Genomic DNA, 16,853 nt, shown 5'->3' on the forward strand with positions numbered 1-16,853 from the left:
AACAAAACAAACAAAAATACCCCCAAAAGTAACACGCATGGGGGGCTTTTCCATGGGCCACCCCTGGGCTGGGGATAATAAAAACCTCACACCTGTGGGCTCCAGCCCCCACTGCATGTGGCACAGATCCTGGGTACCCCGTGTGCCTTGTCCCTGGCCTTGTGTGTGTGGTTCCTGGCCCCCTTTTCACCCTTCACACTTGGCCCATGCCACCTCCTCTAGGAAGTCTGTCCTGATTCCTGGCCAACCTGAACCACCACCTTGAGACCCTTGTCACTGTGGGAGGGGACCACGTCCATGGTCACAGCTATGACCCTATACCAGAATTTGCTGATGAGAGGTCCGTCAAGCGTGGTCAACTTGGGGCTTGTGGGGGGAAGCCCCAGGGCCCAGCTAACAACCCAAGACAGGGAAGAGGAGACAGGTCTTTAATGTACGGAGTCTCACAAGGCACAAACACCCTCACCAAGACCAAATAAATAATTCCACGGTTGCAGGAAGGCGAGGTCTGGGGAGGGGGTGGCATCTGAGCTCTCCCAGGGCTGGTGGGCGAGCGGGGGTCTGCAGTCTGTGAGGGGCCTCCTGGGTGTGTCCGGGCCTCTGGAGCGGGGTCAGTCCTCAGGATGGGGGCTGCTCACTCACTCTCCGAGTCAGAGTAGTCCGCCACGAGGGAGGAGCCGAGGCTGCAGGGGTGCCGCGTGTCTGCGGGGTCGGGGTCAGCTGCCTCCTGGGAGGAGCCTGCTAGTGACAGGGGCTTGTCCTGATGGCTCCCTTCCTGCCCCCTCGGCCTGCTGCACTTGGGGGTCTCAGCTGTTTCTGGAGGACAGTCTCCGGGAGACATGGGCCGGTCCTGGGCAGCCTCCTCTGGGACCCGCGGTTCCCCAGACTTGCGGGTGTCAGCCGCATACTGGGGGCTCTCCGGGACATCCCGAGACCTCCGCCGCACGATGCCCAGGTCCCCCACGGTGATGGGGGAGGTGGCAAGCGCGGTTCTGCGGCTCTGGGCCAGCTTCTTCAGGACGCCGCTGACCTTGCTGCTGGAGGCGGATCCGGGGGCGGAGGGGAACCAGGAGCGGCTGATGATCTCGGTTCGCTTCAGTTTCTGCTTGTCCTCGCAGGCTGGAGGAGAGGAGAGGACATTTCAGGGGCGGCAGAGGAGGGGGTCCAGAACTGCCCTACAGTAGACTAGAGTCCACTCAAGACTGAGGACCCCCCCATCTCCAAGCAACTCTGAGCCTCCCTGCCCCCTTTTCCCCCTGGCTTTCTACGCACAGTCCAGGGTGTGGAACTTCAGCAGGGCCGCCAGCCTGCGGTCATCTTCCGTCTCGGGCACCAGCGGGATGGTCAGGCTCGCCTTGGTCTGCAAGGCCTGATCTCGCTCCTCCTCCTCCTGGATGGCTTTTTTCTTTTCCTGTGTCGGAGGGCCAAGAACACCAGAGACAGGGGGTGTATGTCAAAGCCCTGTCTCTTCTGTGTGCTAGGGGGCACTGCTGCAACTCTCGGGGTCTCAATTTACTCTTCTTTTTTGAGAAAGAGTCTCATTCTGTCACCCAGGCTGGAGCGCAGTGGCACAATCATAGCTCACTGCAGCCTCCAACTCCTGGGCTCAGGCGATTCTCTCATCTCAGCCTCCCAAGGATCCAGTTCTACAGGTGTGCACCACCATGCCCAGCTACTTAAAACATGTATTTTTGTAAAGGCTGGGCCTGGTAGCTCATGTCTGCAATCCCAGCACTTTGGGAGGCCAAGGCAGGTGGATCCCTTGAGGCCAGTAGTTTGAGACCAGCCTGGACATCATGGCGAAACCCTGTCTCTATTAAAAATACAAAAATTAGCCAGGCGTGGTGGCATGTGCCTGTGATCCCAGCTACTCAGGAGGCTGAGGCATGAGAATCACTTCAATCTGGGAGGTGGAGGTTGCGGTGGGCTGAGATTGTGTCACTGCACTCCAGCCTGGGCGCAAGAAGGAGACAGTCTCAAAAAAAAAATAATAAAAATTTTTTTTTGTAGAGATGGGGTCTCACTATGTTGCCCAGTCTGGTCTCCAACTCATAGCCTCAAACAATCCTCCCACCTGAGCCTCCCAAAACACTGGGATAACACGTGTGAGCCACCACATACAGCCTCATCCCACAAATATTTCTGGGATACGCACCTTGTGCTAGGATTTGTTCTAGACACTGGGGATGCAGCAGCAGGCAGGGAAAAACCCTTGCCCTCGTGGAGCTGGCCTCTAGTGGTGAGAGAGTGATAAGGAGAAAAAAAAAAATGCAGGACAGGTGGGTAGGGGATGGGCTGGGAGGTTCCATTTAAAATGTGGTGGCCAGGTCGGGTGCAGTGGCTCACGCCTGTAACCGCAGCACTTTGGGAGGTTGAGGCGAGTGGATCACATGAGGCCAGGAGTTAGAGACCAGCCTGGCCAACATGGTGAAACTCAGTCTCTACTAAAAATACAAATATTAGCCAGGCATGGTGGTGGGCACCTGTAATCCCAGCTACTTGGGAGGCTGAGGCAGGAGAATCGCTTGAACCCAGGAGGCGGAGATTGCAGTGAGCCGAGATCACATCATTGCACTCCAGCCTGGACAATAAGAGCGAAACTCGGTCTCAAAAAAAAAAAAAACAGAAGGCCTGGCACGGTGGCTTACGCCTGTAATCTCAGCACTTTGGGAGGCCGAGGTGGACGGATCAAAAGGTCAGGAGATCGAGACCACGGTGAAACCCCGTCTCTACTAACAATACAAAAAAATTAGCCAGGCGTGGTGGCGGGCGCCTGTAGTCCCAGCTACTCGGGAGGCTGAGGCAGAAGAATGCCGTGAACCTGGGAGGAGGAGTTTGCAGTGAGCCGAGATCGCGCCACTGCACTCCAGCCTGGGTGACAGAGGGAGACTCCGTCTCAAACAAACAAACAAAAAAGACAGGGCATGATCACCATGTAGCAGACGGGGAAACTGAGGCTCAGAGGGTCCAGTGGCCTGCTCACAGCTAAGATGTGGTGCAGTGAGGGCTGGACCTGGGCCTTGGCCCACCAAGCATCCTCTCTGACGCTGGGCTGGAGCCCCCCTCACCCGGAACCTTCTCCGCAGCATGCTGTTGAGGGCGAAGTCGTCCTTCCAGGCGCTCTGGGCCTCCTGGATGTGGCTCAGGGTGGGCAGTGCCTTCTTGAGCGTGCTCCGGTCAGCCTCGCCATGCTCCAGCCGGAACATGGCGTCCGTCTCCAGCTTCTGCTTCTTCTCATGCTCTGCAACGACCAGAGCTTGGCTGGGCTTTGGGGAGCCCAGCGCAGACTCGGGGCCAGGGACCCCAGGCAGGTAAGTGAGTGGCGCTCACCTGTGGTCAGCACCTGCTCATTGTCCGCCATGTCCCAGCGCTCCTCCTTGCGCTGGGCGCCACTCACGATCACGTAGTCGCAGTTGGCGGGGTCCGTCTGCATCTCGATGTAGTTGACACAGAGGTGGCATTTCATCCGGAACCTGGCAGCGGTGGGCAGGAATCAGGAGGCTGTGGCTGTGCCCCAGGACAGCCCTGTCACCTCTGCCTGCTTCTTTCCACCCAATGGTGTCATTTGACAAAAATTCACTGAGCACCCACTGTGTGCTGTGTAGAACCATGGGCAAAACGGGCACACCCGGGCACCCAGAACAGACCTTCTGTCAGTGGGGCTGCAGTTGGCTTCTTCATTTGTTCATTCAGCTGTTTGTTCATTCATTCATTGACTCATCCGTTTTTTTGGTTCATTTATTCATTAATTCATTTGTTCATTCACCTGTTTGTTCCATCCATTCATTCACTCATCCGGTTTTTTGGTTCATTTATTCATTAATTCATTTGTTCATTCAGCTGTTTGTTCATTCATTCATTCACTCATCTTTTGGTTCATTTATTCATTAATTCATTTGTTCATTCAGCTGTTGGTTCATTCATTCATTCACTCATTCTTTTTTGGTTCATTTATTCATTAATTCATTTGTTCATGCAGCTGTTTGTTCATTCATTCACTCATCCTTTTTTAGTTCATTTATTCATTAATTCATTTGTTCATTCAGCAATTTGTTCATTCACTCATCTGTTTTTTGGTTCATTTATTCACAAATTCATTTGTTCATTCAGCTGTTTGTTCATTCACTCATCCTTTTTTTGGTTAATTTATTCATTAATTCATTTGTTCATTCAGCTGTTTGTTCATTCATTCATTCACTCATCCTTTTTTTTGGTTCATTTATTAATTAATTCATTTGTTCATTCATTAGTGCATGTTTGTTGGTTCCCTGATTCATTTGTTAAATTAATTCATACGTTCATTTGCTTATCCATCCATTTGTCCATTCATTCATCATCTGTTCATTCACTCCTTTGTTCATTCATTCATTCATTCATTCATTCATTCATTCATTCGTCCATTAGTTCATTTATTCCACAAATCCACCCAAGACAGGCTGCTCTGTGGCAGGCTCAGTGCCAGCTGCTAGGGACATTGCTGAGTAGTGGAAAAGCCAACCTGCTCGTGGCAAGGCTGACGTCCCAGCAGGGGCCACCTTGATAGCAAGGGCACAAGCAACCAGTGTCGAGTCTCACTTTAGAAAAGGTGTCTCTGAGGGGTGGTGTTTGAGCAGAAACCCTGGGTGAGGGAGGAGCCTTGGAGCTACCTGGAGAAGAGCATTCCAGGTGGAAGCACAGAGGTGGGTGTGTCCCTGGGGTGTGTGAGGGACAATGAAGAGGCCAGGGAGGGGGACAGCAGGAGGAGGTTAGGGTGAAGAAAGGACAGGCAGAGTGTGTGGGGCCTTGTGAGCCGGGGGAGGGCTTGGGCTTTTCCTGAGAAAGGTGGGAGCCATGGAGGGTTGGGGGTGGGGTGGGGGCAGGGCGTGCCCTGATTCACCAACCAGGGCGGTTTCCAGGAGAGTCCTGCAGGGAATGGGTTCCCTCCCACTCAGGCTCTTTGTAGTCCCCTTGCCCTGTGGCCACCCCACCTGTTCCCAAGACGCCACCAAGCCGCCCTTACCTGTAGATTGGGGTTGTGTAGTAATTGCCCACCTTCTTCTTTTCTGCGTTGTAACGAACACCTGAAGGGGGTCAGACGTGGGTGGTTATTTCATTGCCATCTGAATTTTGCAGATGGGTAAACTGAGGTACAAAGAGGCTCACTGTCACTTGCTGAGGGTTCCCCAACTGGGAGGAGTTAGAGATGGGACTGGAAGCCAGAGCTTGGCTTCCTAATCCCTCTGCCAAGGAGCTTCCATGGCCAGCCAGTCACTCGGGTGCCCCTCCCACCCACCCCCGGCAGCACCCAGCAGTTAGGAGGTCTGGTGTTTGCGGGACTGGATGGAGGGCGGAGGCTCACCCATGCCGATGTGGTTCTTGCAGCCGTCGCACCAGATGTTATACGGCATTTCGAATCTGCAGAGACACACAGCATCTTACTTGCTCTTGTCTACTTGGACACTCCCTGGGCTCCACACCTGTGACTGGCTGCGGTTGTGATTTGAGGGGTGGGGCATTAGACTGCCCCCTCTGAACGGGAGTTGCTGCTGTCACATTACACAGGAAATGGATACATAGAAGAAAAAGAATCACAACCATTGTAACTGAGCAGGAACTTCCTGCCTGCTCGAAATTAGACTGACCAGGTCCAGGGACAGCTGCCTTTGGGTGCTACTGAGACTTTTTTTTTTGAGACAGTCTTTCTCTGTCTCCGACGCTGGAGTGCAGTGGCGTGATCCCGGCTCACTGCAACCTCTGCCTCCTAGGTTCAAGCAATTCTTATGCCTCAGTCTCCCAAGTAGCTGGGATTATAGGTGTGCACCACCACATCCAGCTAATTTTTTTTTTTTTTGAGACAGAGTCTCGCTCTGTTGCCAGGCTGGAGTGCAGTGGCACGATCTTGGCTGACTGCAACCCCCGACTCCCTGGTTCAAGCGATTCTCCTGCCTCAGCCTCCCAAGTAGCTGGGATTACAGGCGTGAGCCACTGTACCCAGCCTAATTTTCTCTATTTTTAGTAGAGACAGGGTTTCACTGTGTTGGCCAGGCTGCTCTTGAACTCCTGGCCTCAAGTGATCCACTCGCTTCACCCTCCCACAGTGCTGGGATTACAGTCGTGAGCCACTGCGCCCAGCCACAATCACTGTATTTTTTGAGTCCTGTGTGATCAAGTCCAGGTTGACCTACCACAGATGAGCTACAACACAGAGCAGAGCCCAGTTGTACAGGTCAAGGCCCCGCTAGACCAGCCAGTCCCCAGCCAGCCAACTCAGAAACACATGGGAGCCCAGCCCAGATCAGGCCAGCCTAGCCCAACCCAGCCAAGCCCAACAGAGGTATTTTGCTGAGCTGCAGACATGTGAGCAATAATAAATGCTTATTGTTTTGTTACACGGCAATAACTGACTGATACAGTGACTTTCTGCTTTATGGACTGAAGACCCTGCAGCACTGGGCCAATGAGGGCACTGAACTCTCCTTGAGACTGAAGGACAGGGGCAGGACGGTGGGGTCCTCAGGTGATGCCGAGCCTTACCGGATGATGAGGATGCCCTGTGACAGCTTCCAAGCCCGCTCCCGAAGCGGGTGGCTGTTGTGGTATCGGTTGAGAGAGCCATGCTGTGTGGAGAGGATGAGGGAGCGGATTAGTGCTGCGGAGCTGGGGGAGCTCACCCGCTTCTCTGCCACCCTTATTGCTTTGCGACAAGTGCCTCACGGGTGGGAGTGGCCTTGATTCTTATGTCCTGCGGGACAAGGTGTTCACAGCAATATGGGAGGCATCCAGGTCTTACTGGAACACATAGGCTTGGAACCAGGAATGTGAGTTTGAACAGTCCCTCTCCTATTTATTTATTTTTTGAGATGGAGTTTTGCTCTTCTCGCCCAGGCTGGAGTGCAATGGCACGACCTTGGCTCACTGCAACCTCTGCCTCCCGGGTTCAAGCGATTCTCCTTCTTCAGGCTCCGGAGCAGCTGGGATTCCAGGCACCTGCCACCACGCCCGACTAATTTTTTTGTATTTGTAGTAGAGACGGGGTTTCACCATGTCACCCAGGCTGGTCTTGAACTTCTGACCTCAGGTGATCCATTCACCTTGGCCTCCCAAAGTGCTGGAATTACAGGTGTTAGCCACTGTGCCCAGCCCCATTCCCATTTATGAGCTGAAAGAGCCAGGGGACCCTGGGCAAGTGACCTCACGTTTTGTCTTCCTGAGCCTCAGTTTCCCCTGTCTGTCAACTATGTATAATGGTCATTATTACTTCCAGGTTTTATGGGGAGGATGAGGTGCAGTGACAAGACTGGCAAACATTCGCTGGGGACTGCATGTGCATCACCTCATTTTTTTTGAGACAGAGTCTCGCTCTGTCACTAGGCTGGAGTGCAGTGGCGTGATCTCAGCTCACTGCAGCCTCTGCCTTCTGGGTTCAAGTGAGTCTCCTGCCTCAGCCTCCCGAGTAGCTGGGACTACAGGCGTGGGCCACTGTGCCCAGCTAATTTTTTTTATTTTTAGTAGTGATCAGGTTTACCATGTTGGCCAGGGTGGTCTTGAACTCCTGACCTTGTGATCTGCCTGTCACGGCCTCCCAAAGCACTGAGATTGCAGGCGTGAGCCACCACGCCTGGTTTTTTTTGTTTTTGTTTTTTTTTTTGAGGCAGGGTCTGGCTCTGTAGCCCAGACCGGGATGCAGTGGCATGATTATGGCTCACTGCAGTCTCCACCTCCTGGGCTCAAGCAATCCTCCCACCCCAGCCTCCCGAGTAGCCAGGATTTATCCCTCAATGATTCTGTAAGGTCAGCTCAATTTATTTCCACCTTCTGACATATGGAGAAACTTTGGCATAGAGAGGCTAAATCCTATACTCAGGACGAGGCAGCTGGGACACTCGGGCCCTTACTGAGCACCTACTGTGTGAGGACACAGCCATAAATAAGACAGACGAACATCCCTGCCCTCCTGGAGAGAATGTTCTAGTGGGGGAGATGGACAAGACACCAATAAATGAGTAAGTGAGGGAGTTATAAGGGCTATGAGGTTATATAAAGTGCTCAGCAATGCAACAGAGAATGAGACAGCGGTCAGGGAGGACCTCTGAGAGAAAAGCACTTAAGGAAGTGAGAGTATGGTCAAATGGGGGAAGAGATTCCAGGCAGAGGGGACAATCAGGATGCCAGAGGTGCTGGAGCTGGGGAAGCCAGGGGATCTGACCCTTCATCCGTGCACTCTGCCTTATCCTGGGGCCCCCGCCATAAACACACTATACTCTACGCTGGACATGGAGTTACAGGTCCCTGAGGAGTACAGGTCCACAGTTACCATCCAAAAGTGAAGATAGCCTCGAGACTCAGGTGACGAGCAGAAGACAAAAAGACCTCGGAGGCCTCCCATCCTTCTATAGCAGTGACCCCAACCCCAGGAGGGGATGATGTGGGTCTTTCTGCTACTGTGGACCCGGAGCGGGGAGCCTGCTCCTTACCTTCTCAGGGTTGAAGTCCGGAGGATAGTACTTGTTGACCCCTTTCCTTTCACCCTGCAAAGCAGAACAGAGACATGACTCAGAGAGAGGCTGATATGGTTTGGCTGTGTCCTTACCCAAATCTCATTCAAAACAATTTTTTAACATTTCTTATTTTACTATTAATTTTTAGAGACGGAGTCTTGCTCCATCACCCAGGCTGGAGTGCAGTGGTGCGATCTCGGCTCACTGTAACCTCCGCCTCCCAGGTTCAGGTGGTTCTCCTGCCTCAGCCTCCCGAGTAGCTGGGATTACAGGCATGCACTACCATGCCCAGCTAATTTGTGTATTTTTAGTAGAGATGGGGTTTCACTGTGTTGGCCAGGCTGGTCTCAAACTCCTGACATCAAGTGATGCGCCCACCTCGGCCTCCCAAAGTGCTGGGATTATAGGCCAAATCTCATCTTGAATTGTAGTTCCCATAATCCCCACATGTCATGGAAGGGACCCGGTGGGAGGTAACCGAATCGAATCATGGGGGCGGTTATCCCCATGCTGTTCTCGTGATAGTGAATGAGTTCTCGAGAGACCTCATGGTTTTACAAGGAGCTTTTCCTCCTTGCTCATTCTTCTCCTTGCTGCCGCCATGTGAAGAAGGACGTGTTTGCTTCCCCTTCCACCATGATTGTAAGTTTCCTGAGGCCTCCCCAGCCATGTTGAACTGTGAGTCAATTAAACCTCATTCCTTTATAAATTACCCAGTCTTGGGTATGTCATTTTTTTTTTTTTTTTTTTTCCAGATGGAGTTTCACTCTTGTTGCCCAGGCTGGAGTGCAATGGCACGATCTTGGCTCACTGCAACCTCCACCTCCCGGATTCAAGCAATCTTCCTGCCTCAGCCTCCCGAGTAGCTAGGATTACAGGCATGTGCCACCACGCCCGGCTAATTTTTTTGTATTTTTAGTAGAGACGGGGTTTCACCATATTGACCAGACTGGTCTCGAACTCCTGACCTTGTGATCCACCCACCTCGACCTCCCAAAGTGCTGGGATTACAGGCGTGAGCCACCGCGCCTGGCCCTTGGGTGTGTCTTTATTAGCAGCATGAGAATGGACTAATACACAGGCTCCCTCCAAGAAACCTACTTATGCAGCCTCAGGGGGCAGGACGTGGATAAGGGAGACTCGGGGACATTGTAGAGGACAGTGCTGGGCTCAGTGTCTGATTGGGGAAAGGCTACTTGGGCAAAAAACCCATTGTCATTGCTTTGGAAAATTCCATGAGGTTCAGATGCTCCTACGGTGGCTTTCATACTCTTCTGGGGACTGTGATTGACAGTAAGAAATATTGAACATTGTCACTGGGCAGACACACAGGTAGTACAGTTGAACACAGGTCTCAAGAAAGAACACTGAGCCTGGCTGAAGAGGAGTCACTCTTGTTTTCTATTTTTTTTTTTTGAGACAGAGTCTCGCTCTGTCACCCAGGCTGGAGTGCAGTGGCGTGATCTCAGCTCACTGCAAGCTCCGCCTCCCAGGTTCACGCCATTCTCCTGCCTCAGCCTCCCGAGTAGCTGGTTGGGACTATAGGCGCCCGCCACCACGCCTGACTAATTTTTTGTATTTTTAGTGGAGACGGGGTTTCACCGTGTTAGACAGGATGGTCTCGATCTCCTGACCTTGTGATCCGCTCGCCTTGGCCTCCCAAAGTGCTGGGATTACAAGTGTGAGCCACCGCGCCAAGCCCTTTTTTTTTTTTTTTTTGAGACAGAGTCTTCCTCTGTCACGCAGGCTTGGGTGCAGTGGTGCAATCTTGGCTCACTGCAACCTCTGCCTCCTGAGTTCCAGCGATCCTTGTGCCTTAGCCTCCTGAGTAGCTGGGACTACAGGAATGTGCTACCACATCCAACTAATTTTTGTATTTTTTTTTTTTTTTTGAGACGGAGTTTCGCTTTTGTTGCCCAGACTGGAGTGTGGTGGCATGGTCTCAGCTCACTGCAACCTCCATCTCCTGGGTTCAAGCGATTCTCCTACCTCAGCCTCCCGAGTAGCTAGGACTATGGCCTCCCGCCACCACACCTGGCTAATTTTTGTATTTTTAGTAGAGATGGGGTTTCACCATGTTGGCCAGATCACCTGACCTCAGGTGATCTGCCCAGCTTGGCTTCCCAAAGTGCTGGGATAACAGGCGTGAGCCACCGTGCCCAGCCTAATTTTTGTGTTTGTAGTAGAGACAGGGTTTCGCCATGTTGGCCAGGCTGTTCTCAAACTCCTGATCTCAAATGATTTGCCTGCCCTGACATCCCAAACTGCTGGGATTACAGGTGTGAGTCACTGCGCCCAGCCTCGCAATGGTTAATTTTATGTTATAGGAATTTCACCTTCTTAAAAAAAATGAAAGAAAGAAAGAGAAAGGAAGGGAAAAGGGAGGGGGAGGGGGAAGGGGGAAGGGGAAATTTAGGTTGAGTGTAGCGGATCATTTGAGGTCAGGAGTTTGAGACCAGCCTGGGCAACATGCTGAAACCCCGTCTCTACTAAAAATACAAAAATTAGTGGGATATGCTCGCTTGAACCCAGAAGGCGGAGGTTGCAGTGAGCTGAGAGCGTGCCACTGCACTCCAGCCTGGGCGACAAAGTGAGACTGTCTCAAAAACAAAAGAAAACCAAACAAAAAAACATTGAAAAAGTGCCCCTGGGTGATGTTAGCGCACAGCCACATTTCAGACCCACTGCACCAAAAGATGATGATCCAGAGATTGAAATCATCATCTTAGAGCTCTGGGAGGGGAGGAGGGGCTGTTTTCGGGGTCCTACAAAGACTGGGAGAGAAACCCAGGCACACAAGGCTGTCTACTCACCATCTTGGGAACTGCCTACTGGTCCTCGCCCTCAGGGCGGACAATCAGAAACTGGCCTTGTGAACACACTGTCCTGCCTGGCAGAGGGTCCACAGGCTTCCCTGAGAAGATGCTGTGGGCCGTGTGGTGGTGCAGGCTCAGACAAGACTCCCGCCAGGCATAGGAGGCATCCAAAGAGCGGCGTGTCTGTTTAGAAAGAGAGAGTCCTGTCCACTCTACAGCCAATATACACATCACATCTGACACTTTCTTCCCTCTGTGGCCCCCCGGGTCCAGCACCCATCATCACTCACGTGGGCCAGCACAGTCTTCTCCTCTCTCCTAACTCTGCCCTTGACACTTGCTCACCCCAAGCTGCCCGAGGGATCTTTTTTTTTTTTTTGAGACGGAGTCTCGCTCCGTCACCAGGCTGGAGTGCAGTGGCGTGATCTCTGCTCACTGCAACCTCTGCCTCCTGGGTTCAAGTGATTCTCCTGCCTCAGCCTCCCGAGTAGCTGGGATTGCAAGCGTGTACCACCCCACCCAGCTAATTTTGTATTTTTAGTAGAGGCGGGGCTTCATCATGTTGGCCAGGATGGTCTCGATCTCTTGACCTCATGATCCACCTGCCTCAGCCACCCAAAGTGCTGGGATTACAGGCATAAGCCACCACGCCTGGCTGGCATCTTTTTTTTTTTTTTGAGGAGTCTCGCTCTGTTGCCCAGGCTGGAGTCCAGTGGCGCAATTTTGGCTCACTGCAAGCTCTGCCTCCCGGGTTCACGTCATTCTCCTGCCTCAATCTCCCGAGTAGCTGGGACTACAGGTGCCCACCACCAAGCCCGGCTAATTTTTTTGTATTTTTAGTAGAGACGGGGTTTCACCGTGTTAGCCAGGATGGTCTTGATCTCTTGACCTTGGTCTCGATTTCTTGACCTGGTGATCCACCCACCTCGGCCTCCCAAAGTGCTGGCATTACAGGCGTGAGCCACCGCGCCCGGCTGGGATCTTTTAAAATATGAACAAACATGTCACTCTCCTGCTTAAACCCCTCCCATGATTCATATTGTTTTTAGAATCAAGTCAAACCCCTTCCCAAGGACTGTGGGGCCCCTGCCTGCATCTCCAAGCCCAACTCTTATCCCTTTATCTCTCGCTCACTCTGTTCCAGCAACACTGGCTTCCTGGCTGTCTTCAAAGGCCACGTGCAGCTGGCCTGCACCTGCTGTTCCTCAGGTTTGCGAGCTCTTTGTTACAGGTTGTTTTTTTTTCTGTGAGACGGAATCTCACTGTATCACTCAGGCTGGAGTGGGGTGGCATGATCTTGGCTCACTACCTCTGCCTCCCGGGTTTAAGTGATTCTCATGCCTCAGCCTCCTGAGTAGCGAGGATTACAGGTATCCGCCACCAAGCCTAGTTAATTTTTTGTATTTTTAGTAGAGACAGGGTTTCACTGTGTTGGTCAGGCCAGTCTAGAACTCCTGGCCTGAGGTGATCCACCCACCTAGGGCCTCCCAAAGTGCTGGGATCACAGGCGCAAGCCATTGCACCCAGCCCCTTGTCACAGGTCTTGACCTACATATCATATCCATCAAAGACCTCATCCGACCAGGTGCAGTGCCTCACACCTGTAATCCCAGCGGTTTGGGAGACTGAGGCAGGTGGATCCCCTGAGGTCAGGAGTTCAAGACCAGCCTGGCCAACATAGTGAAACCGCATCTCTACTAAAAATACAAAATTTAGCCAGGCATGGTAGCAGATGCCTGTAATCCCAGCTACTTGGGAAGCTGAGGCAGGAGAATGGCTTGAACCGGGAGGCGGAGGTTGCAGTGATCCAAGATGGCGCCACTGCACCCCAGCTACAAAGTGAGACTATGTCTCAAAACAAAACAAAAAACAAAAAACGACCTCATCCGACCACCCAATCCATAGTCACTTGTTCCTGGAATTCTGATCACATCACCCTGTGTCTCCCCGGGCAGGTCACACTGTGCCATATTCCCAACACCTAGGACAGTGCCAGGCCGAGATAAATGTCAACTGGGTAAATGACTGAGATAACTGAATGAGGCTCCATAAGGGTCACCGTCAGTGCAGGTGACACAAGTGGAAATACAGGGGCTCCTCAAACTAGAGGTGGTGAGACCCCCTCCCATGTTTAGAAGGGAAACTTTTAGGTCACATAGAAGGAATTTCTTAACGCCTGTAATCCCAGCACTTTGGGAGGCCAAGGCAAGCGGATCATGAGGTCAGGAGATCGAGACTATCCTGGCTAACACGGTGAAACCCCCTATCTACTAAAAAATACAAAAAATTAGCTGGGCGTGGTGGTGGGCACCTGTAGTCTCAGCTACTCGGGAGGCTGAGGCAGGCAGGAGAATGGCGTGAACCCGGGAGGCGGAGCTTGCAGTGAGCAGAGATTGCGCCACCGCACTCCAGCCTGGGCGACAGAGCGAGACTCGTCTCAAAAAAAAAAAAAAAAAAAAAAAAGGAAGTTCTAGTTTACACTAATGAGAGACTCTGCGAGGCAGTGAAGCGTATTCTAGAACACAGATTGGCAAAGTTTCTCTGTCGAGGGCCAGAGAGTAAATATTTCTGGCTTTTTAGGCCAGATTATCTTTGCCCCAACAACTCAGTTCTGCCTTCATAGCTAGAAATCAGCACCAAACAATATATAAATGAACGGGCGTAGCTGCATGCCAATATAAATTTTATTGATGGACACAGAAATTTGAATTTCACATAATCGTCATCTATCACAAAGCATTATTATTCTGATTTTTCCCCAACCACTAAAAACTTTAAAACCATTCTTGGGGGCCGGATGCGGTGGCTCACACCTGTAATCCCAGCACTTTGGGAGGCTGAGGCAGGTGGATCACTTGAGGTTAGGAGTTCGAGGCCAGCCTGGCCAACATGGTGAAACCCCATCTCTACTAAAAATACAAAAATTGGCCAGGCCTGGTGGTGTACGCCTGTAATCTATAATCCCAGCTACTGGAGAGGCTAAGGCAGGAGAATAGCTTGAACCCGGGAGCCGGAGGTTGCAGTGAACCAAGATGGTGCCACTGCACTCCAGCCAAGGTGACAAGAGTGAGATTCTGTCTCAAAAAAAAAAAAAAAAGAAAGAAGCTGATGGAAGAGCTTCTGATGGAGTGGGGGTGGTGTAGTGAGGTGGTGAGGCCGTGGTGCAAAGTCCCGGATATAAACTGTTCCACCCTCACCTTAGTCTTGGATGCTCCAACTATAAAGTGTGCCCCTTAGATTGGATTATTTCAAGGTCCGTTCCAACCTAAAACTACTTTTGCCAACAAAATAGCTAAGTGCCCCTTGAGGTGTTAGGGGTCACGGTTCCCTGGGCTTGAATCCCAGCTCCACTCCTCATCAGCTGGGTGACCTTGGTCAGTGTCTGCACTTCCCTGGGCTTGTATTTCATCACCGGTAAAGGGCAAATGATGACGAAAAGACTGACTTTCTGGGGATGCTGTGAATCAACTAACACATGGGAAGAGCCTGCAAAGAGCAAATACTCCGTTTACAGGAGCTTGAGGGTGTGTGTGTGTGTGTGTCTTACGATGGTTTTGTTGACGGGGTGGGCGTGTAGATATCTCCGGTCCTTGCTGCAAAAGTAATTACCGACCCTGTTTGTCCTGGGCGTAAAGCTTGGGCTGGGAGCTCCACCCTGCTGCTTCCTATCTGCTTGATTTGAGGCAAATTGTTTTTTAAGCCTCATTTTCCTTACGTGTAAAATGGTTGGTTAAAGCATTTAGGGCAGCGCCTGACTCCCGAGTTAAATGCTGGCAGTTTAGTCATTTCTCCTGCTCACGGTTTTACAAGAATCATTTTTATAAAATCTGGTGAGGTAGGGACTTATTGGTCCCATTTTCCCGATGCAAAAACCCAGGGCCCTTCAGGCATAATATGGATCCGGGCTAGGAAGGGACCGGGTCCCAGGCACTTGGGTCAGGGGTCTCAGCTGGGGCCTCAGGGACTTTGGTCCTGGCTGGGACTTGGGCCGGCTCCAGGCATCCAGATCGGGTCCTCAGCCCCGCGTCCCCCGACGCAGATGGGCGCGTCGGGCGGCTCCGAGGTCAGGGTGAGACGGCTGCCGGACCCCCGGCCCTCCCCGCTCCTCCGCCCGCGGGGACTTACCTGCCCTCCTCCCGACGTCACACCACGACCGTGCCCGGAAGTGCGCGCTTAGAGCGCAGTGAAGCTGGGCGCCCTCTCCGCACCACCCGGACGCTGGCGTGAGGCGGGGCGAGGCAACAGCGCCGCACTGATTGGCTGAATGCCGATTCGCCGCGCGTTCTGCCGAAGTGGGCCAATCCGGGCATGCCCCGCCCAACCGCGATGCTCCATCCTCTGTACAGAAGCCCAATCCGAGGCCCGGCTCCTGGCACCGCCCTCCGAGGAGTGCTGTCCTGCGCGCTGCAGCCAGTCTGCGAGGGTGAGCAAACTGCAGTACGCGGGTCGAAGCACGCTGTGCCCGTGTTTTTGAACGGCTAGTGAGCTAAGAATTACTTTTCCAGTTTATTTTTTATTTTTGAGACCGGGTCTCTCTCTGTCGCCCAGGCTGGAGTGCGGTGGCGCAATCATAGCTCACTGCAGCCTCGAACTCCTGGGTTCAAGCGATCCTCCCACCTCAGTCTCCCAAGTAGCTGGGACTACAGGCGCAAGCCACCGCGCCCCGCTGATTTTTGTTTGTTTTTTTTTTTTTTTGAGACGGAGTCTCGCTCTGTCGCCCAGGCTGGAGTGCAGTGGCCAGATCTCAGCTCACTGCAAGCTCCGCCTCCCGGGTTTACGCCATTCTCCTGCCTCAGCCTCCCGAGTAGCTGGGATTACAGGCGCACGCCACCTCGCCCGGCTAGTTTTTTGTATTTTTTTTAGTAGAGACGGGGTTTCACCCTGTTCGCCAGGATAGACTCGATCTCCTGACCTCGTGATCCGCCCGTCTCGGCCTCCCAAAGTGCTGGGAATACAGACTTAAGCCACCGCGCCCGGCCGATTTTTTAAATTATTTGCGGCCAAGCATGATGGCTCACGCCTCTGATCCCAGCACTTTGAGAGGCCGAGGCAGGCGGATCACTTGAGGTCAGGAGTTCAAGACCAGCCTGGCCAAAACGGTGAAACCCTGTCTCTACTAAAAAAAAGATGAAAATTACCGGCTGTGGTGGCAGGCGCCTGTAATCCCAGCTACTCGGGAGGCTGAGGCAAGAGAATCGCTTGAACCCAGGAGGCAGAGGTTGCAAGGAGCCGAGATTGTGCCATTGCACTCCAGCCTGGGCAACAAGAGCGAGACTTCGTCTCAAAAAAAAAATTATTTGCACAGGCAAGGTCTTACTGTGTTGCCCTGGCTAGTCTTGAACTCATGGGCTCAAGCAATCCTCCTGCCTCCCAAAGTGCTGGGATTACAGGTGTGAGCCACTGGGCCCAGCCTCTCTGATCCTTTTTGGAGTTTCGTATTTTGTGGGGCTCCCCTGCATAGGTACATAATTAAATATGGCTTTTGCCCTGTCTGTTTACATGTCAATTTAATTCGTAGCCCAGCCAAAGAACCTATGAAGGTGAAGGGAAGCCATTTTTC

General features: G+C 52.5%; 1 protein-coding gene across 3 annotated transcripts; it reads right to left on the bottom strand.

The window, feature by feature from the left end:
* Positions 1-412: 412 nt before the first annotated feature.
* Positions 413-15,531, bottom strand: YJU2B (YJU2 splicing factor homolog B). 3 transcript variants are annotated; one of them, XM_073016876.1, is made up of 11 exons: positions 15,419-15,519; positions 12,219-12,274; positions 11,291-11,476; positions 8,454-8,507; positions 6,514-6,596; positions 5,339-5,394; positions 5,000-5,060; positions 3,331-3,473; positions 3,069-3,241; positions 1,273-1,411; positions 413-1,119 (listed from the first exon to the last, which is right to left on the bottom strand). In XM_073016876.1, exons 3-11 carry the CDS (start codon positions 11,291-11,293, stop codon positions 635-637), a joined length of 1,197 nt encoding a protein of 398 aa, XP_072872977.1. In that variant the 5' UTR covers positions 11,294-11,476; positions 12,219-12,274; positions 15,419-15,519; the 3' UTR covers positions 413-634. The 3 variants fall into 3 exon arrangements, with proteins under 3 accessions (XP_072872977.1, XP_037848302.2, XP_037848303.2); XM_037992374.2 differs by lacking the exon at positions 12,219-12,274 and having other exon boundaries at positions 15,419-15,531; XM_037992375.2 differs by lacking the exon at positions 15,419-15,519 and having other exon boundaries at positions 12,151-12,274.
* Positions 15,532-16,853: the final 1,322 nt, after the last annotated feature.

The sequence above is a fragment of the Chlorocebus sabaeus genome, chromosome 6 (assembly GCF_047675955.1).
Source record: "Chlorocebus sabaeus isolate Y175 chromosome 6, mChlSab1.0.hap1, whole genome shotgun sequence".
Taxonomy (NCBI): domain Eukaryota; kingdom Metazoa; phylum Chordata; class Mammalia; order Primates; family Cercopithecidae; genus Chlorocebus; species Chlorocebus sabaeus.